The sequence below is a fragment of the Aphelocoma coerulescens genome, chromosome 14 (genome assembly GCF_041296385.1).
Source record: "Aphelocoma coerulescens isolate FSJ_1873_10779 chromosome 14, UR_Acoe_1.0, whole genome shotgun sequence".
NCBI lineage: Eukaryota > Metazoa > Chordata > Aves > Passeriformes > Corvidae > Aphelocoma > Aphelocoma coerulescens.
The window spans coordinates 6,831,860-6,858,470 of NC_091028.1; the positions used below are offsets into that span (position 1 = coordinate 6,831,860).

The 26,611-nt window shown below is 37.4% G+C and overlaps 1 protein-coding gene across 7 annotated transcripts in view; it reads left to right on the plus strand.

Moving 5' to 3' along the window:
- The window catches only part of CLEC16A (C-type lectin domain containing 16A), a 62,726-nt gene that overhangs the window by 18,481 nt on the left and 17,634 nt on the right, over positions 1–26,611 (plus strand). For 5 of the 7 annotated variants that reach the window (XR_011155178.1, XM_069029552.1, XM_069029553.1 and 2 more), the window contains exons 10-21: positions 1,592–1,820; positions 3,212–3,341; positions 7,428–7,528; positions 8,276–8,398; positions 9,765–9,874; positions 10,337–10,381; positions 11,630–11,680; positions 12,382–12,510; positions 16,052–16,172; positions 20,456–20,607; positions 21,312–21,516; positions 22,230–22,397. Coding sequence is in view for 6 of the 7 variants with exons in the window: in XM_069029552.1 (XP_068885653.1) it covers positions 1,592–1,820; positions 3,212–3,341; positions 7,428–7,528; positions 8,276–8,398; positions 9,765–9,874; positions 10,337–10,381; positions 11,630–11,680; positions 12,382–12,510; positions 16,052–16,172; positions 20,456–20,607; positions 21,312–21,516; positions 22,230–22,397 (1,564 nt within the window). In the remaining variant the exon portion in view is untranslated. Of the gene's footprint in view, positions 1–1,591; positions 1,821–3,211; positions 3,342–7,427; positions 7,529–8,275; positions 8,399–9,764; positions 9,875–10,336; positions 10,382–11,629; positions 11,681–12,381; positions 12,511–16,051; positions 16,173–20,455; positions 20,608–21,311; positions 21,517–22,229; positions 22,398–23,501; positions 23,612–26,611 lie in introns of those variants that run through there. The other 2 variants (XM_069029556.1, XM_069029557.1) reach the window with 2 other exon arrangements.

Consider the following 26,611-nt stretch of genomic DNA (forward strand, 5'->3'; position numbering starts at 1 on the left):
TTAAGGTGCTCTTCCCTTTTCTTACGGCTTTTGTGACCAGAAGCCATCAATAAAGGTAACCTGGTCATTTTATAACCTTCCTGTGGTGCAGTTGGATTACACAAAAAATGAATCGGAGAGGTTATCATAAGTGTTGTAAATTTCATATAGTGGGGTTGTTTTGGTATTGTAAAATATTCTTCCCACTGTGGTTTGTTTCAGTGCCAAGTGTAAAGTCATTTATGCAATATTTCTATAAAACACTTACAAAATGTCAGAAGACTCAAAGAATCATTTTGGCCTTTTAACTTATAGACAGCTTCTTCCCTGATCTTTTCCTAATATCTTGGTTTTGTGTATAGGTGTTCCTAACTTGGTAAAGGGAAGGATTATTTCAGACTTTTCCCCCAAAGTTTCTTTGATGCAGTCATCTTCAGTGCTTATTGTGCTAAGTCACCTGAGGCAAAGAATGTAATCAGTTTGGTTTTTACTCTAGTGTTGCTTCTTTTCTCTTGCTTGCTCTTAAATTTTTAACCCTTTATCCAGTGTTGGTTAAATGTGATGGAAGTATTGAGCTCTGGAAGGTAATGGGGTTTCTGTAGCAGTCTTGTTTAGTGTAAACCTGGCAGAAAGCTCCAGACCATGTGTTTCACTTCTCAGTAACAGAGAGATTTGGCTGAGCAGTGTTTATATTGTACTCTGGTGATCAGCTGACAGGCCTAGCCAGGGAGAGGGGAGCTCAAACAGCACAGCTCAGAAACAAGCTGCAGAGTTGCAGAAAACCAAGTTTTTCCATCCTTCTATTTGCAGAGCTTCTTGTAGTGTCTTGGTCACTTTCTATAAAAATACATTGTTCTTTGTTGTTAGGATGGCATACTCTTGGAAATACTTAATTTCTTGCAGAAATTTGTCATCTAGATTCATTTTCTTGCTCTATAAATTAGTAATCAGGAAAATGAGATGTTAGTTTGCCATCTTATCCTGTGATAACTTTGGGTAAAACATAAGTAAATTAAGTCTAACAAATGGTTGGTTTTCCAGATTTGGTACATCAATGCCTGGAGGCCCAAAAAAGGTTAATGACAGTGTCATTTGTTCCTAGCTGATACAAGACTTAGTCTGATGTTGAGGGGAAGCATAAGACTCCAAAAAAAAAAAAAAAAAAAAACCAACACAAAATCTCACACCACAGAGCATTGGATTTTGTCCTTGCTGCTGCCAAAAAACCTTTAAAAAGGGCATGTTTCATCTTAGTACACTGCTGTCGACACACATGGAGGATTTTGCTGCCTTTATCTTTTTTTACAAAAGGTGTCTTAATTTTATGTGTACTGTCTGTCTCCTCCCTTCAAAGAAAGGGAAAACAATTTAAAACCTGTTTTGATTAAATAGGTAGTTCTGCATCCTCTTGTCTCAAGAAGGCATACTTTTTAATGATAGATCTTTGGAGATAATTTTGCTACTGATGACTTGGTACTACTTTTTTATATTTTAAAATGGATTTGAGATTTGTGAATAGTGTGCTAATTTACATTTAATGTGAACTGAAGTTTCTTTATCAATTACAGTTGAAAATGCCTTGTAACTCAGTGTAAATTCTTCCAATTTACAGGCAAAGTCAAGTATCAGATGTTTCATAAAACCAACTGAAACACTTGAGAGGTCTCTTGAAATTAACAAACAGAAAGGGAAGAAGAGGATGCAGAAAAGACCCAACTATAAAAATGTTGGTGAAGAAGACGAAGAGGAGAGAGGATCTGAAGATAACCAAGATGACCTTGATAAAAGTAAAGGTACAGAAGCAAGTTCAAAGGGCATAAGAACAAGCAGTGAAAATGAAGGTGAGTATTCCAGCAAGAACATGATGCTTACAGTTTAGGTGCTTTTGTTTACTGCATGGACCTAGTTGTGATTTGTTATGTGACTTGTTCTCTTGCTGCACTAGGTCAACATGGGACTGTGACATTTGTTTAAGGCTTTAGCTGGATTTTTTTCTTATGTTAAATCATGCTGTGAGAACATGTACTTCTAATCTGATTAAAAGCTATGAAAGTGTGTTCATTTGTGCCTGCAGGCCTTAGCTCTTATCACAATGCTTGCCTTGCACCTCAGTGTGTGGTTGTGGGCACTTGATAAGCAGACTTGACAACTTTGTAGCTTGTCCTTTTGTGGTAAGGCAGAGCTGTAGCCACTTCACCTTTACAAGATGGTCAGCAGTATTTTATGCATGTTTCAATGATAAAATTTAACAGGTGTGCTAAAAGTGACAGTACATGATAGAAGATGATATTAAATAGTTCAAAATTGAAAACATCTTTAACTCTTAGATTTTTTTTTTAACTGTATGTTTTCAGGATTTTTGATGTAGCACAAACCTAAGAAGAATTGCTTTTATAGGATGAGTGGTCTTACAGCATATTTTAACTGTTTATTTTATAGTAACTAACTTCTAGAACAATGTATATCAGTCCTAGTACTTACATTAAAAATAAATTGGGAAAAATGAGAAAAACAGGATGGCCTGCAAGCAATTGAAAACCAAGAGTGTTATACTTTGACAGTCCTGTCCAAACATGGTTGAGTTTAGATTTAAGTAAATGGTCTCTTTGAGAAGGCTTTCCTTAAATGGTGTCAAATAACTGATGGTGTATTGTCTACCATGATTTGAAGAAAATCTGAAATAATCTACTGTTGAAAGTGGTGCATTTAGTTGCAATGTTTGTCCAAATTCCTAAGCAAAAGCAAGATTTGTTTGTTCTACTGAAAGTCAGTAGGTGTGAAGCACTGGGTACCAGGTGTCCTGTTTACTCTAACTGTGGAGGCCTGTTTACACCCTCAGTGAAACTTGATGTCCACCCATGCCCCAATCTCAGCAGGTTTTTCACAAATCTTATTTTCAGAAGGAGGTTCTATGGCTTTTCTTCCTGTGGTTTGCGTGGGAAGGGAGCTTACTGTGGTTTATTTGCCAAAATGCTATGTATATTTTCTTTACGTATTTTATGTATATGTATACATTTCTTATAGTGTTACATTCCTTAAAGAAATGTAAGCCAAGTTCTTTACTGGGAAGAAAATTTGCCTCCATCTGTTCATTAACCTTTCTGAGGTAATGGTTATACCTCTTTTATATAGAAATGCATGAGATGCTTTTAATGCCAAACAAAATACAAAAGTGCTTGTGATAACTTTGTTAAAAATACAAATTTTGGTGGTATGTTTTGGTTTTTTTTAGAAATAGAGATGGTAATCATGGAGAGATGTAAGCTGTCAGAGCTGTCTATCTCTGCTGTGACAGAACAGAATACAACAGATGAAGAAAAGAGTGCAGCTGCTTCTGGAAGTGAGATGACAAACTGGAACAGGTATAAAGGAACTGTAAAAGATTTTGCCAAATTGCTTCCTTACCTACCCTCCCCTTAAATCTTTTGCTTTTCTTAAAGGGATGTTTCAAATCTGCTTAAAGTTAAAATTACAGGGGTTCTTCTGGATCACAAGTGAGTGAATTAATACAAAAGTGAGGTGTAGCCTCTCTACTGATCAAGTTTTGGAAATGATCCTGTTTCTTTGTAGTTTGTGCTTTCCTTTATGACAATTGTGATGCATTAAGTTGGTTAAAGTAAATTACAGAATATTAACACATAAACTAGAATATCAGTGTTTCCACTGTAATTTTCTAAACCTCTGAATTAAGCCAGAATAAGTTTTTAAATTGTATTTATGGTTGCATTTGTCCATTTTGTATGCTATAAGGAAAAAAACAAGGAAATTTCCTCAGTTCAGGGCTGAAGTTGGCATAATTTTAGTAGCAGTAGTTATAGACAAACTCTTGTAACCTTTTTACTGTTTCTAGGGTCCATTAGTATGTTTTAGGGTTATCGAAAACTTCTAGTGGAAGTACAGTTTATAGGTGTTTCTGGGAGCAGAAATTGCCTTGACTTCAAAATTTAAACTTGGTTATATTAAGTACCCCTAAGACACTTTCTCACAAAGGATTCTGCATTCCTGTTAATAGAATGCTAAGAAACCAAATGTGCCTGACACAAAAGTAATTGCAGATGTGTCCATTGGGGAAATGCACATGTTTGATAGGATTTAAAATTTATTTTTAAACTTGGGAAATGCTGTCTGGTATTCCCAGAATTTCATTCTGTCTCCATTATAGCTTTGTAGTTTAGATTACATTCATTAATAAAGATAACATTTAATTTCATTGTAAAAGTGAAATTGAACCTTGACTTGAACTGGCTTTAAAACACGTTGTTCTAGATTATTGATAATTTGACTAAAATATGTGCCAAATGGCTTTTAGAAAGAAATTGGCAGCGAGTGCATGGAATACTAAAGTGACTGGGATGCTCGGGTCTTGAAAAGTGCAGAATGCTTAGAAATGAGCTGCCAGTGCATTTGGCAAATGTCTGCAGCTCAGGACTCTTGATCTCATGATGTGGTCTCACAGCATTCTGCATCTTTCTAAAAATAAACAACATCAAAGAATGTCCAGAGCTAGAAATAGTTTTAAAATAAGGATATACCTTGTACAGGGCAATTCTGACCTTTGTTTTGTATGTGATTTTTTTTTTTTTTTAATATCAGTGAATTAGCTGGTATAGCTTAAGATTTTGTGTTAATTTATATGCCAACTGTAGTGTTTGAAACAGTAGCTAAATTTCTGAAGAGACTTGTTCAAGTGTGTATAGTTTCTCTTCTACACTGGTTGGAATTACTGAGCCTGGTGGATAAGGTACCATGTGGGAGTGGAAAATGCAGCAATCTCCATGCCATGCTGGAACTGAAGCTTCTGTACCTGGAATAATCATTAATGGTTGTGGTGACAGTGGTTCCTAGTGTGTTGCAGTCTTCAGTTCTCAGCAAACTCCACAAGAATAAATAATTTGAAGAACAATTGTATGACATTTGATCTGCTTCTTCTATGAAGCCCTTAGTAAAAGACTAGTAAAGGAAGCAAATGCTTACAGAGTTAAGAAATACATTTGATAATACTTACCATGTAGCCTTTACTATGAAAAGTGGGGAGTTTTTTAGAACAGTCCAATAGTTGTTGAAAAATAAATGGAAAACAGCACAGATGGCAGTTAAAAATCTGCAGCTGTAAAAGCTAAGTCAAGCTTTTAATTTCCCTTAGCCCTTTTCCTACTGTGAAAAACAAAAGAGAAAGCTTAAGTATTTTAGGTGTAATTTTATTTTGATGGGCCTCACTACTGGAAAGTTTAAGCTTAAAGACATGTTTTAAATTAGCTTCATTTTATGAAATGCTGCACAGCAAAGCGTTTTTCCAAAGCATGTCAAATCTTCATGCTATGTTGTGGCTTCTGTTGCTATTTTCTTAGCTGAAGTTTTTCTGGGTCTGTTGTGTGTTTAGTCTAAATGAGGACCATTGGTGAGGGGGATTTCTCAGAAGTTGTTTTAGCTTCAGGTTACTGTGACTGAGATAATTCAGATAGATGCTGTGAAGAAGCATTTGGAATGAAAATGATATCTCTTGCTGCTGTAATAATTTTTTTCAAGTTTCATAATTTCATTAATCTAATTAGTATGTGGGGGAAAATAATGAAAAATGCATTAGACATTACAGAAGTCATTTAATACTGTGTAATATTGGTGTTAATGGAACAACTACTGATAACTCAGCAGCTTTGACCTGGTAAAACACTGGCTTTGATGAAATTATATTAAATAGTACTTTTATGTTATAGGTACAGTTTTAGGTTGTTTACTGTCTGCTGTTGGTCTGAAAACAAATCTAATGTTATCTTGTGTTTAAGTATTTTAGTATCTTGGTACTCTTTGTTCTTTAGACCTTGAAGCTGAACTCACTTTGTGGTGTGAAAAGCCCTATCTGAGGGTGACATGAGGCTTGTAGGGCTTGTTTAATGCTTAGGAAGCTTGAAGGCCCTCTTGGCTTCTTTCCAGCATTGCTAATTATTTAGGTTGCTTTTCCTTGAGTAGTTACATTCTTTTGAGATCTACAGTATGTGGGCAATTTGACTGAAGCACTTTGAGCAGTGTTGAACTTGGGCAAAGCAGGATCGCTGCCGGTGGCATTTCTGGTAGAGGAGCTGTGTTAAATCCAGGCTCAGAAATGCACAGGATGTGCTGCTGTGGCATGAGCTGAGCAGGGAACAGCGTGGGCTGGGATTCTGGTCACTGCCTTGTTTCAGTAAGAGAGAACGTGCTGTTGAAATGTGTCTGGAGCTGCCGGGAAGTTGGAGTGCATTGTTATGCCTTGGGCGCCGTGGCTTTCCTGGGACACACTCGGTGTGACCATGAGGGCGCCGCCGGTCTGGATCGGGAATTGAAGTGTGCTCTGTTCTGGTCTCTGACAGCCCTTCTGACCCCCAGGAACCACAGCAGTGACTTAGTAGTGCCTGCGTCTCGTCTGCTGGGCCTGAACACAGCAAAGTGTGTTTGGTTCTGTGACTTCGATGTTATTTTAATGTATTTTCTTTGAATGTAATTTAGATAATAGAAGGACTTTTTTCCTTTCACTGTTAAAGCATAGTTTAAAAGATAGGAATAAACTCTTTTCACTCAGACTTCCACACTGTCATCCTCTGATGACTGTGACACTTCCCTGACATATCATTTGTTTGTCTGGGCTAGTTGTGAAAATATATTTAGTTTTCACTTGTGCTCTGAACCTGTCCAACTGACTGGATGCAAGCCAGCCTAAGACCAGAAGCCAAGCTGCCTTGCCATTAGGCCTGTGCTAGTATCGGCTGAACCTCAGCTGTATCTGATCTGTCCAAATGCCTTCTGCATTACACTGACTTTTGTTGACTCTCCAGGGTACAGTTAAAGAAAAGGTGAGCTTAGCACTGTTTGTAACTTGCTGTATGTGTGTCATAGGTCACACATGCTTAAACTCAGGAATACAGAGCTCATCTGCAATCCAAAACTTTTTTTTTTCTCTTCAAATATTCCCTCCTAGTTCATTTTTCTTTCCTATAACTGTTATTATACAGTTACAGTTGTTGCTTTAGAATAACCTAGCTTCCTCCAAACTTCTGGTAAAAAAACTTACTTGTAATAGTAAGAACTTTTCAACTCTGCAGTCTGTTCTATACAACAGTGATAGCAGCTCCTTGAATTTACTTGTGTACACTTAAAAGAAGCTCTGCAATGCTTCTGCATACTTACTAAATAGGCTACAAATAACCCAGTAAATGTTTGAACAATCAATTCGTGGGTAAATATTATGTAATAAATCCTCTTAAAACATCAGAATTATTGTCAGAATGTAAATACAAAACATCTGAGTTTAAATACAAAAAATCTGAGTACTCTGTAACAGAACTCTTTTGTTACAATGCCTGAAAATGTGCATTACTGTAAATTTGCCTCTTCCATTAGCTACATCTGCAATAAGATAGTTACCCATTTTTCTATAGATTTTTTGGTAACTGTTTCTAAATTACTCCTTTTCACAGGCCTTTTCTTGATATGGTCTATAATGCACTGGACTGTCCTGAAGATGATTACTATGCCCTCTTTGTGCTCTGTCTTTTATATGCAATGTCACACAACAAAGGTAAGTGCTGTTATGTAGGGTTAACTGCAACGCCAGGGTTGGAAGAAACTGTAAACTTCAATAAAGTCATCTTCTGGTTTATGGGGTTATTTGTTGCTGTTCTTTAGAACAGGACATGGAGATCCCTAGCAATCCATAACCATGTATTGTTCTAAGATGTCTCACAGCAAACCAGTCTTTTCTGAGAAATAACTTCGGTATTTTAGAGGAATGTGTTAAAGATGGGATGAGTTTCCTTATATGACGAGTCAGTGAAAATTTTGTGTTGGGGAGGGTACTGAATTGGGTTACTACAAAATAAAATTCCCATTTCTTTTAAACATATATAAACAGATTACTTAACTACCAAAGTTATTTAAATTCAGGTTTAAAATCAGACTTTGATCTTCTCTGCTTTAGCCATTATGCTCTCCAGATGTATGGCTTGACTTTGATTTTATTTAGGTGCAAACAAATAATGTGGGAATTTCAGAAGCAGCAAAATAGTTTACATTTCACCAACCACTTTGGGATTTGAGTGTCTTCACCCAGTAGGCCCCATTTAAGGCTGAGAATTTTCAGGGATTCATCAATGTGTTTGGTCTTTGTTGTTCCTCCTTTTCCTTGTAATACAAAGTCAAAGCTAACTTGCCTGATTTCCTATTGCTAATTGTTCTCTACTGAGAAAACTGCTTGATCTATTAAGTGCTTACCTCGGAGCACACTCCTGTTTTCTAATTTGCTTTTTTTCCTTCACCCCCATGAAAGGACTTGACTCAGTCAAGCTGGAGAGAATTCAACTTCCAGCTCAACATGCTGAAGAGAGAAATTCATATAATCATGTCCTTGCAGAAAGGCTCATCAGGATAATGAATTACGCTGCACAACCAGGTATTGCTTTTCCAGGGTTTGTTTTTGCTTCCAAGCTGAAATTTTTGAAGATGGAAAAAAGCTACTTAGCCTCTTGTCTTTGAGGGGAAGGTGGCGTTCAGCATGCTCTTTGATGAGCAGTATGTAGATGTGGTTTGTAAAAGACAACTATTGGCTTTTCCTTGGCTGGTGAGGAACCAGAAATTCTGCATTTGTGCTGAGTAGCTGTTTTTATACTCAGAACTCTACAAGGATCTGTTGTCTTAATTCCTACTTTCTGCACTTGTGAATAAACAAAAACTGAGATTTTTGAGTGGTTTCACCTTAATGGATTTCATCCTGAAGATATGATCTGTCGTACCTTTGCTTGTAGAAATAATTCCAGTGGAGAATTAGTCTTGAAAACTACAGTGTCCTTTGCTCATAGCAGTCCTTTGGCTATCACCTCTAGGTGGTAGGAAATTTTCCCATACTTTTTTTTTTTTTAAACTCAGATTGTATTTTCAGTTCTGAACTGTTTAGCAGTAAATATGAGGTTTTTTCTTCCATTTTTTTTGTAAAATGAGGGTTACACTGTTCCATGACTTATTCCATGAAAATACGATTTTTGTTCAAGCCACACATCTTCTCCTTGCACTTCCCCCCTTAAAACTTTAAATGGGTAGAACTGCTTTCCCCAGAAACCAGCACACTATCAAATTTTTGATTGTCTGTAGAATAAAAATCTGTTTGTTTGACTTGCAAAACTGATCTGTAGCATATTAATTTGTGCTGTTGTGTCAGAGATGAAAAACACATTTATATATGAAGAGTTTGTACCTACAGCAGCAGGAGAGAGTGCAAATGAGGACATGATTTATTTAAGTAAAGGCATGTCTGGGGAGGGAAGTGCTGGAGAAGGGTGGAAATGGAGATTATTAAACTTGCTACATGCTGTGTAGAACATCTCCTTTTCTCTCTTCAAGGAAAAGCTGTGCCTTGTTAGTGTGCTATATACAAAGCTTCCTTTCACCTTGTAACCTCATCCACCCCAAAAGTCTGGGATCCTTTTGTAATTTTAGTGTAGTTCAACCCATGCTGCAGATTGATAAAGGCATCAAAACACAATATTTGGGCTTATTTTTCAGTAGTATTAATCTTTGCCTTCTTATTGAATGGTTCTGCTTTAAATTTTCTTCTGCTTTAAATTACTCTTCCAATTCTTTTTCTTTATAGCCATCAGCATTGTAAGGCAGCATCAGCACTCATCCCTGTCAGATAGGGGGTGTGACAGAGGAGCAAAGTTGGACAGTTGCGGGAAGAGTAGAAGCATTTAAGAACATGGGATGATGAGAAGAGCTATAACTAAACTGCTGCTATTTTGTATATTGAAATTTTCTTTTCATAGATGGAAAAATTCGTTTGGCAACTTTAGAACTTGGCTGCCTATTGCTGAAGCAGCTTGTGTTTTCTAAAAATGGCAGGATCATAAAAAGTGTTCACCTTCATTGTCTTGAGGTGAGTACTTTCTTTCAAATTGCCAGTCACTGCATTACTGGTGTCTGAGTCTTGTAATATAGTTGAATAAATTTGTTTCATTTCTGGTTGCAATAAGCCTCAATGTATAAATTTGAGCTTCTAGAACATCTTTGCTTTGGTAGCTCTGTTCTGTGAACGTAATAACCTATGTTCTGCTCTCAGCTCTATTTTAATTTGTAGCTTCTCAAGCAGTTTTTTGTTTCTCTGAAATTTGTATGTCATCCATCTCAATAATGTAAAGAAAAGTGCTTTTGAAACTAATAAGCTCACATAAGCTGTGTTTTTGTAGGTGCAAGAACTGTATGCTATCAAATTCTGGGATTAAGGCCATGAATCGGGATATTATTAGACAGTTTCTTCTGTCTGAGTTTTTGGATGGGTTGTTTGATGTGGCTAATAAATGGTGTATGTATTCTCTGAAACACATTTTCTCTTTCCTAGGGTGCAAGGGAGGAAAGTGTTCATCTCCTCCGTCGTTTCTATAAGGTATATATGCAAAATGCTGTAAGAAAAAGGTCTTTTACATAATGGGGAGTGTCTGCAGCCCAGTCTTTCTGTAGTGTCCAAAGCAGCACTGTTTTTAAGATGGGAACTCCAAATTTGTGAGAGAAGGAAGTGTTTTTTTGGAGAATTCCTCTCCCTTCTGCCCTTCCCATACCACCCTGACATATGTCACAAAGGGCTGTTGAAAGACTCACAGGGTTTATACTGGAGATCAGGTTTATCATTGACACTAATATGGAATATATTTGGGTTTGACATTACTTTTTGTTTGTGTAATATCTGAAATGATGATCTAAAGTTTTACTTAATCTTTTTTCCTTATTGGAAACCTTTGCAGCTTTTTACTCTTGTGTGTGTGTGTGTGTGTTGTAAACAATGAAAGAAATTAATTTTTTAGCCCTCAGCATTAACTTCTAGATAAGGAGCAGTAAACCCATGACAGATTTCAAGTGTCTGAAATACTTTCCTGTTTTTGTTGGAATTCTCTTGAAGGATGTTTGCTCACTGTGGCTTACAAAAAATAAGTAACTTGTGGTGGGTTGACCCTAGCTGGCTGCTAGAGGTCCACTCAGCTGCTCTCTTACTGCCCTTCCTCAACAGGATGGAGGGAAAATAGAATATCTCAAGATAAAGAACAGGGAGGTCACTTGCCAATTACAGTCATGGGCAAAATAGACTCAATTTCACAGAGATTAACTTATTGCCAAGAAAAATAAATTTAGATAGTGAGAAACAAAGGCAAATTAAAACACTGCTGTGCCCCACCTCTCTCTTTTCCCAGGCTCAGCTTCATTCCTGGCTCTTCAACCTTCTCCCCCTGTGAGTGGTGCAGGGGCAATGTGAAGTAGGGATTTAGTGTCAGTCCACAACAGCTTCTCCCTGTCACTTCTCCCTCCTCACCCTTTCCCCTGCCCCAGTGTGGCTCTCTTCCTCCATGGGCTGCAGTCCTTCAGGAAAACAGTTGCTTCAGTGTGGGTCCTGCAGACTGCAGCTCCTTCAGAGCACGTCTGCCTGCTGCAGTGTGGGTACCTGCTCCACCATGCTCCTCCTGGGGCTGCAGAGGAATGTCTCTCCCTTTCCCAAATGTGTTTTCCCAGAGGTGCCATCAGTGTTGCTGAAGGGCTCAGCAGTGCCCTGCAGCCTCCGCTCACAGACACACTACAGAACCAAACCTAACAAAGCCCCAAACAGCAAGGGTTCATGGGATGTCTGTATTCTTTCTTTTGGAAGGGAGAAGAAATCTTTCTGGATATGTTTGAAGATGAATACCGGAGTATGACAGTAAGTGAGACCCCTTCTGCCCTACCAAACCTCAAACCCAGATGCAGCACAGGAGCAAGGAAAAGTACTGATAGCTGCTGAGGCCATTGGGGTCTTCATTGCTGGGAGTAGGATAACAAAATGTGGGTGGTGGTTTTGTCTCTGAGAAGCTGTCTATACTTTAAGTAAATCATCTATGTGAAAGTTCACAGCTCTTTATTTAATAAACTTTCATTACTTTCTAAAATTGAGTATACAAAATTTACTTTAGCCTACTAAATGGGAGACTGGATTTATTTTTTTTCCCTAAACAATAAGAAAATCTTCCTATATCTATCTGAAGCCCAGCAAGTTCTCAGTTTTGAGAAAGTTCTTTCTTGGAGAGAAAAAGTTATGAGAAACTTTCTTGTGATTGAAGTAATCACAAATTCAAGTCAAAACTTAAAGTCAAACCTGGCGGAATTGGTTTTTAGTATTTGGGAAATATCTTTTCTTCTGTAATTTTCTGGAGTTTTCCTGTGTATTATCAGTATGGACTTTGGCAGTCTGGGAGCAATGAGAGATTGCATGTAATAAATGAGATTGCATGTAAGCACCTTGAGTAAGACATGGCATTGAAAATTCTCAGAATTTTAGAATATGCAACAATGAGTTGTATTTGAAATTAAAGAGGCAAATGCTTATTGTTCTGTTTAGTAACCAGCGTTAAAATATTTTTATAGATGAAACCTATGAATGTAGAGTACTTGATGATGGATGCCTCAATCTTGCTACCCCCAACGGGCACACCACTGACTGGTATTGATTTTGTGAAAAGGTTGCCTTGTGGAGATGTGGAAAGAACTCGAAGAGTGAGTAAGACTATTTTTCTTACATTTGTTCATGACAAAATGATGCCAAAAGCTTTGAGCAATTCTAGGAATACAAATATTTTTCTTTGCAAACTGATTGGAAGCTTCATCCATAAAACCGTAAAAGCTTGGTGAAGACAGATCTGTGTAGAGTGTAAAATAATTACCTGCCCCAGGGGAGAAATTTTTTCTCTGATTTCTTGTGTCTAGTCAATGCAACATGTTCTTGCACTGGGGTTTTAATTTTTCAGACCATGCAGGGAGCTACATACAAAGACATTTTGATGATGCTCAATATATCATCAACTACTTCTGTGATCTGCTACCTCAGTCTATCTCTCAATTATATTCCTATAGTAAGAATCTCCATGGAAGACTGACTGGCTTTGTATTGCTCGTGTTTCTAGACATGGCAAAAGTTTTATTTTTACTTGAGAGTTCATCTTGCCAAGGTAATTTGTGATAGAGATTTGAGAAGAGTATAAAACCAGCAAAATATCTATTTCTGTGACTGACACAGTCTGTAGAGGTGATACTGACCTGAGCAACAACATCCTGATTTCCATTCTTGGTTAATCTGTTCTTGGCCCTTATCTGGGTGTGTCCTGGAAGCCTTGCAGTGTCAGTAAGTGTAAGAGATATGTTACTGCACAAAATCATTATTTGGAAAGTGCCGTTCTCTGTTTCTTTGCATTTATGTAAGTGTATTATGTGAGTATATTCAAGTACTCTTGAAAAAAAATATATATTTCCAGGAATCTTCTGAAAAGATTTGTTTTCATTACTTATAAGCCACATAGCTTTTGTTATCACAGCAAGTTGTTTGATAGAATACAGTGAATTATTTTGAAAAGTATTATTCTTAGAAAGCAGAAAGGCTTCCTGGAATTCTCTCTGAGGCACTTAACAGAAGAATACTTAGAAATGCACATTAGTGGGAAATAACTGTTCCAAGATTTTCATGTGCTAAATAAGGAATAGCTTAACTTCTGTTGGTGGAAATTAAAAAATCAATACAAATAGTCCTGTAGATACTTTGTGATGAACGGGTCTCCGTCAGCATCAGGAATTCCCAGAATGATTCTTTGTTGGTCCTTCTTCCCCAGTCACGTTGCAATCAAGTTTTGGTATCTCCTCAGTTCGTGTGCTGCTTCCTTCCAGCCAGGCTGCCTCACCCCATTTGAATTGTCACAACAGAATGCTGAACTCAGGTGTATCTTGTGACATTGCTGCTGCCACTTAACCTGCTGAGATTCTGCTGATGGTTTCAAATGGAAGAAGATTCAATTCTGAGCATGCTCTGACACGATTCAAAAAAGTTTTCAAGTTTTATTTCACTAGCAAGTGAAGTTGTCCCTTACTTTGATTATATTGTGAGTTCCTAACTGTCAGGATCTTACTTCCTTGCTATAGAAAGCCCCTCTAAGTGGCAGCTCATCTCCTCTTAATGATTTTAGGAAGAGTTCTCAAAAAATCTCACTTTGTGAGAAGTTTTTGAAGTACTAAGAACACTTCTTCGTGGGACTGTAATAAGAGAGTGGTAGGTTTCCCTGCAAATTGCCATTTCTTTGCAAATGGAACATGTATATAAATGAGGAGGTCAGCATCATAATGCATAATTCTTTACCGTAGGTAGAAATCTGTATTTGTTTCAAATTAACCAAAAAAAGCAAAAGTCAGCCAAAAAAATCAATGGAACTTTTGTGTTGTTTTGTTGAGATCTGAGAATGTGTGAGGCACAATATATTGATATTGGTAACAAACTGAGGGCTGTCAGTGTTGTAGGAAGCACAGCATGATTCCCATTTTATCTCATGTTCTTGTTTATTTTTTTTTTTGCAAAGGCTAAAGTTTTAATTTTATTTTCTACTCCTGTACTTTGTGCACAAAATGTGATGACATGTTCAGAGATGGGTGCTATTCGTTTTATAGGAAATGAATGTGATAAAAATTAATGCAGCCTAGGACAAAGAGGTTTGAGGGGGAAGATAAGTGAGAGCTGACTGGTGGTGGCCCTCCAAACTGAAAAAAAAAACAAAACCTTGTTGGGTTTAACTTTTGGGTTACTAGACTTTCCTATTCTTGATTGAATTTGGCAAATTTTAAACTAAATACTGTGAATTCTTTTTGAAGCATGCTTTATAGTAATCCTATATAATTTCAGTAAATCCACAATACGTTAGAATGCAGTCTGCTTAAATGGGAGAGATCATCTCCCATTCTAAGGTGACTCTGTTCTTATGAATTTAGTATTATTATCATATTTTTGTTAGATACCATTGACATCCTTTGCTCCACATAATCATATTGCCCTGTTAGATTTCAGCAGCCTACCAAAGCCATTGCTTTGGGGTTATTTCATGGAAGAACCTGATACATGGCTTCCCTTTCCTCATCCCTGTTCTACCAGAAGTTTCTGGAAGCGCTGCCAGTAAAGACCTGGCCAAGCACTCACAGTTCTGCTTCATAGGAGCCACTGTTCTGTTGACTTTAAAAATAGAGGAGTGAAGGGTTTTCCCTTAAAGCACTTTAGATTTGTTTTTCCTGATACTTCCTGCAATCTGGGAGTTTCTGGGCACTGCAGCTGTTCATGAATTCAGTGCTTTTACTGTAAGGGAGCAGTTAATTTACAGTATGCCACAGAATTACTGTGTAGGAAACTCTTAAAAAAGCAGAACACCGGAAGTAATAAAAAATGATTTTTCATTTGCTATACTGAGAATGCAGTTCTTGTAGGGAAGGAGGATTATAAATGGTGCCTTTTAAAATGTGGCTAATAAAATGATTGTTCTTTGACACTTTGGGTCTTTGCATACTATATGTCATGAATCTGTAAATCAAAACTAACATATTCATTTCACAGAGCAGCTGTTGAAAGTTTCTTGGGACTGTTGCAGCTTTCAGAATGCTTTACCCTGATGAAGACCTTCTGAGAATATAAATTAAGTGCTCCAAGAATGTTACATTACATGTGGCTAGTTTTGATGAGCACAGCAAATTAAAATGCAGAAATCCCCACTGTTTCTCTCTGAACTTGTAAACATCATAGCTAGACTTGGCCAGAAAAGTTATTACTGTTTTAAGTTCAAAATGTGAGAGTCTCTGAAGGTTGGTTGTGTAGGTGTCTGTAGTATAGAAGTATTGTAAATACAATCAGTCTTAAAATAATGATTAAAGAAAAAATTCTGAGATAGTTGTTTTTGATTGATTACAGCTCCTGTGATAGTTTCCCTGTCAGTCACAATTGGTGTAAGTGTGCCAGTGAGACAAAAGTTCTGCTGCTTCTGCTTCATTGAAAATAAATAGCATGTTTCAGCTTCTTTCATATGTCTTCTTTTAATTAAGTTGGAAATTACATTCTACTTTTTCAATTTAAAATGTATTAAAATCTTGATTTCAATTTAAAAGGTATTAAAAAAAATGTACTGTAGGACAGCAAACTTGGGGGTTGTAAAAGCCAGTATATGTTTGTAAGATTCTGTTTAAATATGTAGTATTGGGTGTAAAAATATTTTAATATTCTTTTCTCTAATTTCTCAAGGCAATCAGAGTTTTCTTTATGCTCCGTTCACTGTCACTGCACTTGCAAGGTGAGCCAGAAACTCAGTTACCGCTCACAAGGGAGGGAGATCTGATAAAGGCAGATGATGTTCTTGATTTGAGTAAGTAGCCCCTCAATTTCCTAAATAGTCTGACATGAAAAAATTACTGACTTTTTTTCCCTCCTAAACTGCTCATTACTGCTATTCTTACTTAAACTACCTGAATTGAAGTAGTACGAAGTAGTGTTGAAGTTCTACTGTGTGCTGTAGCATAAAAATGTGTTTTCCAGTTTGTGTCTCTCGTTGCCCAAACAGGAGAGACAGGAGTGTATCAGTGTTTTGGCATGAAGCATGTAGGATCCACATCATTGCATAGGTGCCATACCTTGGGAGGAGACTTTGCAAAGGGCAAAGCATGACCCGAAAAGTTACATTTGTGTGCCTTGTTTAATTATCACTTTGGAGATATTGTTGATGTAACTAATTTTCCTCAATCTCTATTAGTACAAGGCTTTAAAAATTCTTCTGAACATTAAGATGCCTTCAGTGTTTATGCTTGTTTGTATACAAATAGTGTCAAGAGGGGAGTAGAGGTTAACATGATCCAGTAATGGTTTCAGCTTCTGTTTTGATTTGGAAAAATCCTTCAAAACTGTATCAAAATGGCTTCTTTTTTCCTTTTGCCTGAATGCAATGATGGTATTTTATGTGAGCTTGATGAGAGAGATTGAAGTTTCTTGTAAAGAAGCATTTTTAATATTTTGATGCAAATATGTTGAATGCAAACCTTTAGGTGTAGTTGCAAGGTTGTCACCAGTATATATGGATGTATGTGTAGAGTGTCAGGTAATTCCATAGAAGGTTCATTCCATATTGCTCAATATGCTGTCACCAGAATTATAACTACTGTTGCTTTTCAGTGGCTTTCTACTGTAAATAGTTTTGAAGCAGTTGTGATAACTGTCTGCCTTACACTGCCTGTGAGGCTGTAGGTGTGGTTTTGGTCTTATTTAGCAGCTCACTGTGTGAAGTCACTGGCAGCTCGAATTAACAGCCTCAGTGCTTGGTTTCAGGTGGTAACAGGATTCTGTTAGTGGCAGTGTTTTTAATACCATGGCTAAGAGGTAAATGAGGATACATTTAAAGCTGTTATTTCTTTGCTGGAATGGTAAAAAGTAACATTATAGTTAAGTTTCTCTGCTCACTCTCTTTGCCAAGTGCACAGGTTTTAAAAAGGCCATCACAGTCACCATTTTTTTTTAAAGATTGAGAAAAGTTTATAATGGAGTAATTGAGGTTGGAAGAAACCTCAGTAGATCATCTAGTCTGACCCCCTTGCTCAAAGCAGGGTGAGCTAGGTGTCCAGGACAACTTGTTGTCACATTTGTGACAAAGAGAGTAAATCAAAATGTGGTGCAGGTGTCTGACCAGGGACATATCCTCTTAATTTCAGCTAAATGTACTTCATGGGAGCAAGGTGGATTCATGATTGGTTGCTTTCTTAGTAAAGCAGAATATCATTCCAGATGGGTTGCCTGCTGTTGGGAAGAGTTCTTCCTGTGGAATGGGAGGTGGTGCATTCACTATCTCCAGCCTAATGCTAATCTTGGGCTGCCGGCTCTGCATACAAAGAGCTAAAAGTTTTCTGTAAGAGCTTTTAATGTCTGCAGATGATTTCTGGAATTGTGATGACTGTAATTTATAAAATCATTAAAGATCAAGCCCTGAGGCAGATCAGGTGCATTTAGACCATCTCAAGTAGCTGTTACATTCATAGAGATTTCTTACAATACAATCTTTTCAGGCAAATATTTTCACAAACACAGGCAACTATTTTCACTTAATTTACACCTTCAGCACTGCAAGCAGATGAGGTCGATAAACTCTCCTTCTTTGCCTGTATTTCCTAAAAGTTGTATTTTTCTTGAAAAAAGTCCAGAGAAATCTTGGATCCATGTCATGGAGGTGTAGTGTCCAAACTGGTTACAAGCTTCATTTTGCATGAGGAGTAATTAGCCATTGCTGTTAATCTCAAAAAGGACTCTACAGTTCTTTGCAGCAGTGTCACACCAGGAAGCCTTTCAACCTGTGGTTCACTGTAATCCCCAGACCAAATTTGATTAGCAGTGAAGTTTACTGGGTTTGGTATTTTCATCTGAATGTGGTTGGGTATCTCTAGCTGTTTCATAGCATAGCTGTAAGTATTCTTAGATCAGGTCATTGAAAATGTGTTTAACCACACTTTCTCTTCTGTTTTTGTCATCAAGGATGACAGTTTATGACTCTTCAGCAGCTGTGAACTAGAAACAGTCATGTAAATGGACTACATTCAGTTGTATAGACTCAAAGGATTCCTGTAACAGATGCCTAGTAAATGAGTAACTTTCTGTTCTTTGAAAGTCTTTTACAGTAATGCTTTACTTCAAAGTATTGTCAGGTCTAAAATAAAACCCTTCTGTTCTGGAAAGCAACTTCTGCCCTTTGAGTTCTTAAAGTAGTGCATTTTTGTAGTTGGGCAGTTGAATTTGTACAGCAAGTATTTTGACCTGCTTGCTGTTGCACTAAAAACTTCATAAGTACTGGTCCAAAACTAGTATTTGAGAACACCACAGCTCTATTTCATGTTGTGGCCTGTTTGTTGAATCTCCCAATACATTCAAAATTCATCAGCCTAACATTGAGTATTTGGAAGGGTCCTAATCCAAGCACTTCATGTCTTAAGAGGAATAGGACTGCTCCAGGAATTCAAGTCAACTGAAATAAATATGTTAATGGACCAATTTGGTTAAAGAATACAAGAGGCAATAAATGAAGCATACCAAAATAAGACATATCTAGTTCTGCCTGGTGTCTCAGCTCCTTCTCTAAACAGGAATAAATCTTCCACAGGTTCTTACAGTAATATTTGCCAATCCTGTATGGATTTCTTGAGCCTTCTAGTGCTATGAGGAAGATAATAGCAATTAATCCTCATGTTAACTGAATCATGTCCTGTATGCACTTCACTTATTGATGAAGTTTGTTCTCTCAAATTTTAAAAGCTCACAGTAGATTTACACCAGTTAGCATTAATTATCCTTGTAATTGTGTTAGGGTTCCATATTTCATGCCTTTCTTTCCTACCACCCAACCAATTTTGAATGGATCCTGATGGTAAAGGGTAGTTGGTAGATTCATAGTAGTGTTAGTTGGAAGGGACATCTCACTTGTGTTGCAGGGGGTTTTTGGGGGGGAAGAGGAAGTTAGTTTGGTTTTTGAAACTTGAAAACCTTTGGTGATGTAAATTCCACAACGTTTCTGGGTAACCTGCTGCAGAAAAGAATTTCTCCCACCTCCTGACCATAATTTATGGCTGTTGTCTATAGTCAAATGACCTGCCGTTGTGAAGAACTGTATACTTCCACTTGTAGCTTATCCTGCAAATGTTTCTAATATGAAATATGGTGCTAAATGCTCATTTAGATGTTTGGATGAGTAAATAAGTTCTACTGTTTTGTGTAGCCTTCAGAGTATTTTACTTGCTGTAAGTTGTACTAGATGAGAGAGAGGAAAAAGACCTGTGTGTATGAAGTATGTAAATGAAAGTATCAATCTGAAGCAAAGGAAAAAGCAACTCTTAGTAGAGTTGTCTGCTGGGAGCTAGCACTGCCAGTTTAAGGGCTGCTTGGTAGATTTCAGCTGGTGTAAAGAGGGTGATGTAGTCCCTTTTCTTGAATGATGGGTTTGAACTGAATGGCAATGAGGAAATGCTGGAGGATGTATTTTGGGGCTTGTTGGAGGGGTTCTGGAGTAAGAGAGGGTATGTTTGCTCAATATAAGCGAATAAAATACATGGATAAAGGAAAAAATGTTACCTCATGTAACAAGCATTGTCAAAATGCTGCTATGGACCTGGAGAGTCCAAATAATCTTGAAGTTGAAGGATGTCCAAGAGTCTGCATAGTCAGGTTTCAGACCTGTACAAAAGTACCTTGTGTCAGGAGGCAAAGTTTATAACAGGGTGGAAGTAATGGCCTGCAGTGTGTAGGGTCTGTCTGTAGTTGTTAACAAGACTTTTTGAGACTTCCACTTAGTAAGAGAAATCAGCACTGGTGCAATTTCACCCCTGAGATGAAGGGACCTTTTTTCTGAAAGGTAATGAAGGTGGTTAGAGAAAGCAAGGTGCCTATAGTACCCATCTTATATTTAACTTGTAAGATGTCTGAACCACTGTTGTTAAAATCTTTCTTGCCCTTTCTATGTAACTATGATAGGGAAGTTAAAAATGTGAACAGAAGCTTATCCCTGTGTTGTCAAGGTTATTACATTTTTATATATTAACATTTTCTGTTATGTAAAATACCCACACCCAGAATTCTCAACTTCAGTGTTATGTAACCTTTTCCCTTTCTTCCTTCCTTTAGACAACAGTGATCTGATTGCTTGTACAGTCATAACAAAGGATGGCGGTCAAGTTCAAAGATTCCTTGCTGTGGATATTTACCAGATGAGTTTGGTTGAACCAGATATTGCCAGGCTCGGATGGGGAGTAGTTAAGTTTGCAGGCCTTCTGCAGGTAAGGGAAGTTGTAGTCTGGGTGGTCAGCTTTTCTGAGCTGACAATCTGCATCTTATGTTGGATAAACAGTAAAATCAGTATTTGGTTATATATTTAAGCTATGTACTGTGCTTACTTGATTCTTTGGTCTCTAGTCTTTTTTCTGCTTCCTGTCTTTTAAAACATTTCTGATTTTCTGAAGAAGTTTACGTAGGTAACCAGAGACACAATTGCAGATGGGGTAACTTCCCTAACATACATTGGGCTGTGCTCATTTGAACACTGAAGTCACATCCAGTTAGGTTTGTGTTCGAAGTGCTTTGCTCAAGTAGCACACTAATGAACTTACCTAGAGCTTTGATCTTCCTACACAGGTAGGGAGGGTTACAGGTTGTAATTTCAAAATTATCTGTTCAAAATGAATGCTTATCTAAGGAAGTTTCTCTCATTTGTCTCTTTCGTGCCTTGACCATCACCGTTTGTTTCCTGAAAATTTGCTATGCTCAAATAATTTAACTCAATCTCTATGAATACTGATTTCTGAAGAAGTAAATCCAAGTTGTACAACTTGCAGAGTCTGCTTAGGTTTTGTTGGGTTTTTTAACTGTCTTTGTAAGAGCTTTAATGGAACATTCATAGGGTTTTCTTTCAATGTTAATATTTAATCTGTAGTTTAGAAAAGCTTACTTTTTCTTTAACTACTTACCTTCTGTTTCTCTTTAGGATATGCAGGTGACCGGAGTAGAGGATGACAGCAGAGCTCTGAACATCATAATTCACAAGCCTGCCTCAAGTCCTCATTCGAAGCCCTTCCCGATCCTCCAAGCCACGTTTATTTTTGCGGATCACATTCGCTGCATCATCGCCAAGCAGCGCCTGGCCAAAGGCCGCATCCAGGCTCGGCGCACGAAAATGCAGAGAATAGCAGGTGAATGTTTGTTCTGAAACAATTCTGGGAGACAAGACTTGGCTGGCCTTGCAAGTCACTCTGTAATGTAAGGGTGAGGCACAATAAGGAGTGGTGGGCCACAGAAAGCTCTAAACCAGGGCTGAGTTTCCAAGGAATAGATTTGGTTTCATATGTAACTTTGAGTTTACAAAGTGGATATGTCACACTTTTATGGCTTGCTTCATATAAAAATATTTTAAATCAAGTTTGAGGCTAGTACAGATCTACTAGATACTAAAAATTTGGGGTTGGATGTAATGCTAAGGCATTTTTTTTTCCAGTTTAAAGCAGATAATCTCTTTAAATGGCTTTTGCAGTGTTCAGTTGTAACTAATGAATTACTTTATTTGTGCAGGGAAAAACAAAAGGGGTTTTTTATTGTTAATAACTCCTATGGTTTTTTAAGTACAAGGGGATTCCTGTAATCCTGGGGCTTTTTTTCTCCTCTGCGGTATTTTGAGGTTTCCGTAGTGTGATTGTGATGTGGACAGCAGTGTAGGAAAGGTTACCAGAGGCATTGTCTCTCTTGTTTGTCAGCACATTTGTAACCATAATTAAGAGGCAAATGAAGGCAAGTTATATTAAAATCTGATTTACTCTTAAGATCCTGAGCAAACTATCAATTTTCTTGTCACCTCTTCTTCCTTTTATGTATTTGAGTAACAAAAACTATCAATTGTGATTAAACATAGCTCTCCTGGATCTTCCTGTTCAGCCTTCAACTGAAGTTATGGGTTTTGGACACAGCTCTGGAGCTGCAGCCCAACACCTCCCATTTAGATTCTATGACCAGTCCCGGCGTGGGAGCAGTGACCCGACAGTGCAGCGCTCTGTCTTTGCATCTGTTGACAAAGTCCCAGGTAAGATCACCATTCATTAACAAGCAGTTTTTGCTTTGTGATTTCAATCTGCAGAAATTATACTATAATTTGTACAAGCAATGAAAAGCTCATTGTGATGTGTTCCTGAACACGTAACTCCAGGATGAGTCTTATGGAAAAATTTACCCCAAGAGAAACAAGTAATACCTGGGTGTGTATTCTGGGTATGTTGTGAGCAAGACTTCCATGGCAGTTTCCCCAGATGTCTTAATACTTTGCCTTTCTTACAGATCAAGTTAGTTTAAATCATGTTCTGCATATTCAGTATTTATGCAACACATCTGTCAGTTGTGCATGTTTCCTCCCTTAATTTGGTTATGAATGTTTTCATGCTGGATTGTAAAAACAGGTGGGATGCTGTGCACTGTCTCGTTTCCCTTAGAGTGAGCAAGACAGAAAAGGGCCACAGCTATTCCTAAAACATTAGCTTGGAACTATTCTAAAGGAATTCTAAAGGAATTTAGAATTCTAACTATTCTAAAGGAACGATTCTAAATCAAGTAGCTCTTTGCTTTTTTGTCTCCTTATTGTCTGTTTCACAAATTGACTTCTCTGCAGAAATTCTTTTCCAAATGGTGAAATTTTTTCCTTTTGGGTTGAGTCATTTTAAAGGGGAATCTTACACTGCTTGAAAGTACTTAACTGTGCTGTATTGTACAAAAGATCTCATTACCACTTACTGCTGGTCATTTCACAGAACTCAGCATTTCTCTTTAAGTGTGATTCAGAATTCAAAGCACAACTGAGAATGCGTATGTTTTACTGCTTTCAGACTAAATTGCAGCTCGGTTTGCCTGAGTCGTGACTGGGCAACAGAAATTATAAAACCATAAATGCTGCCACTCAGGTGTTTCAAAGACAAGTGTATTATGCTGTGTGATGGGAGTGTATTTCCTTGTTTGACGTGACTTCCATGGAAAGGTGTGGTTGGAAAGATGCCAGTGTTACTGTTTCAGTTTTCTCCAAGGACAGTGCACTTGTGTTCCTAACAAGTGACTTCATCTACTAATTTGGAGGGGGTTATTGGGGATGATGCAACCACAAGCAATGTTCAAGCAACCACATACTTTATTTGAATTCCAGGAAATGTAGACTTCCACTTGCAGAGCCAGAGGAAGAAGTATTTTGAAGTGTTTATTTGGTACAAAGTATGAGAAATGAGGCACAGAAGTTGAAGTATTTCAAGTGCGGCATCTTTGAAATGCATTTTATGACAGGTAGTAATACAATAAAGATGGATTAATATCCTGTTTTACATCTGATTACAAAGCAAGTATCAAATGTGTGTTTGTTCTCTTATCTTTGCTAAGGAATGAATGAGGTTTCCTTATTCCTAGTGATTTTCATAGGAATCTGTGCTTGTCCCTTAATTAGGCTTGCAGGGATTTTTACTTCAAGAGAAGAATTTTGTGGCTTTGAAAAAATTATTGACCTAGTTATGGTTAGATTACTGGTTTCATGTATTCATTTCTTAGTGCTACAGCTCCAACTGCTATTTGAGTTCTGCAAAGCTCACACAGTCAGTTAATTTGGTTGTACTTTTAAGAAACAAATTATGCTTTCCCTTGGTGATGATGTTTTTTGTAGATTTAAAGGAGAGCTATGTTTTTGGCAATATGTTTAGAATATTAATTACTACTTTTAGTAGGACCATGTTGGCTGTTAGTGCTGTACATCCAGTGTGGTTTTTAAGAAATTACCAACCATATAAATGTTTTCATCCCTCCTGCAAATTTCAGTCTGTGAAGAATTTTAATACAACTATTGAATCAGTTTCCTAATCCCTCTTGTCAATGAATTCAGAATTTTCAAGAACACTTATTGCAGTTGTGTCTGGTTCACTTTCTCTCACAGTGCCTACATAAAGCTCTGCATATTATCACTAGAGAGGCTGCAGTTACCTTATGCATTCCCTTATTGTTGTCAAACTGGGCTTCATTTTCCTTTGTTGTTTCACAGTCCAAAGTTAAAATCCGTTCTGAAAGTGCCTCTTGGTGTCTGAGGGGAAGAGGGTGAGGATTGTTATAGCTTAAAACTGGATTTTGTACAAGACATGTGAAGGGTGATGAGGAATGTAATAGATGATGCTTCAGAACATCCCCATGAACACAATGAAAAGTGCAGGTTATCCAAGTGCAGGGAGATGCTGTAATCATCTCCTGCTGGACTGGGCAATTCTCTACAGAGACCAATGTAACCAAAATCCTTCACTCGATCAATTTTATTATCATGAAGTCATGACTATGAATATACTCCAAGGTCTATTTTAAGTTACTGGTCTTTGCTAGAATGTTGGAGCATTTTAGGGATAGTGTAGCTATCTGGACTGTTCACCATCTCATGTATTAGCTATGTATGAATATATTGAACTTCTGAAGCACCCTTTATGTAAATAAGAATTACACTGTTTTCAAAGAAACCAGCAGATTTGGTAGGGACCCTGTGAACATAGGTCTTGTATTGAAAGTAAATAAATAATGACTTCCTCTTCAAGCAAACTCAAGAATTAGTTTCAAGTACCAGCTCTATTCTGAGATTTATATGCCCAGTGTGTCTTAAGGGAAATGTTAACGATTTCCAGCAAAAGGTACATCTAAATATTTTAACAAGTGTGGTTGTTTACCTACTGAGCAAATTTATTTTGAAAAGCAAAAGAAATCAATAGATTTCTCTTACTATTTTATCCATTTTTAATATCTTAGTTGATGATGATGATGATAAGGTTTTGAGGGGAAAAAAGTAGGAAAAAAAACCTTCTTGTTAACATTAGCATGGCAAGCAAGCTATAACCATCTTCATTTTAAGGTCTGAAGGAAAAAAATCATCCATAGTTTTGGAATCCTTTGTTTAGTATGAACTAATACTTCTGTCATCATCAGATGAACCTTCTAAGTGTTATTTTATTTCCCATAGCTATGATTAATTCTGCTCACCTTCTCTTTGCAAGTATTTCCTGAAGGAGTTTCCCCATTAGAATAATCTTTCTTGGTGAGTAGTTTCCCAATACTGTACAGTATTTTCAATGATTTAGGCTTACCTTTCCCTCCTATCTAAATTAGCTTCCTTTAGCACATTTAAAATCCTTCCTTTGCAGTTGTTTTGGGAAAGATAATATGTTGAGGTCATTTTGAAGCAAATGCTCCCATGTAAGGACATGAATCCATCAATGCTGTTTGCAGAAGCTTTGGGCTGGCAATTCTGCTAAATCAGGCCAACTTTCCCTAGGACAGTCATGGGAGACCTTGTTTACTGTTTTCTGCTATTTTGGTGAGGATGGAAGATTTCTTCTCCCTTGAAGTGCAAACCTTTTGTGGATATAGAATGCTTCGGTTGGATACAATTTTTACCAGCACTGTCAGGGAAAGTAAATATCTTGATGTAAGCATTCGTTATACCAGTGGCTTTAGGAACTGTTCTTAATTTCCTTCACTTTAACAGTTGGCTTTGCCTCACTTCTGTGGTCACAAGTCTACTGGTTATCCCTTGTTTCCCTGTACTAACTGGTATTTCAAACTATGAAGTGTGTATGAAATACTTAATGTACATTTTCTGTGATTAAAAACTATAGCCCTCAAAGTCAGTGATACATTAGAAGTCTTTCACATTGAGATAGTTCAGTTTGTGGCTAACTTTTTGCAGACTGTCAGGCATCACTGTGTGTAACCTCAGTTTAACTTACCTAAATGATTGTAGAAGATCGATCCGTTTGGTTTCTGAAATAAAATACATGTATTTATTTACATTTATGGGATAATTAGCTCCTCACCAAACTATTTTGTTTTTAACTGAAAGAGATATCTCTTGCCCTTGGTGGTTATTTAATTCTTTCAAGTGGTGTTCATCTTGAACATAATGAACTATAATTTAAAATAAGAGACTTGGCAAAAGTGACATTTAGATACCTATCTAAAACTATGATGCAGTGCTACAGAAATTCAGATAGCATTTTGTTTCTGCACGTGGTTTTGAGTCTGGTTCTTGGGTAAGCATGGGAGGTAGAAGGTAGGAGGTGGGACTGCAGATCAAGTCAGATTATTAACAGGACTGATGGTTGTTAGCTTTTTTCTGTGCGTTCTTCACTGTGCTGTTTTCACTTGTAGCACAGCCTGTGTGTTGCTGCTAACAGCATTTTCTTGACTTGTCATATCTATGTGTTAAAGCTTTCAGAGCCTTCTTGTAACATGTCCATTTAA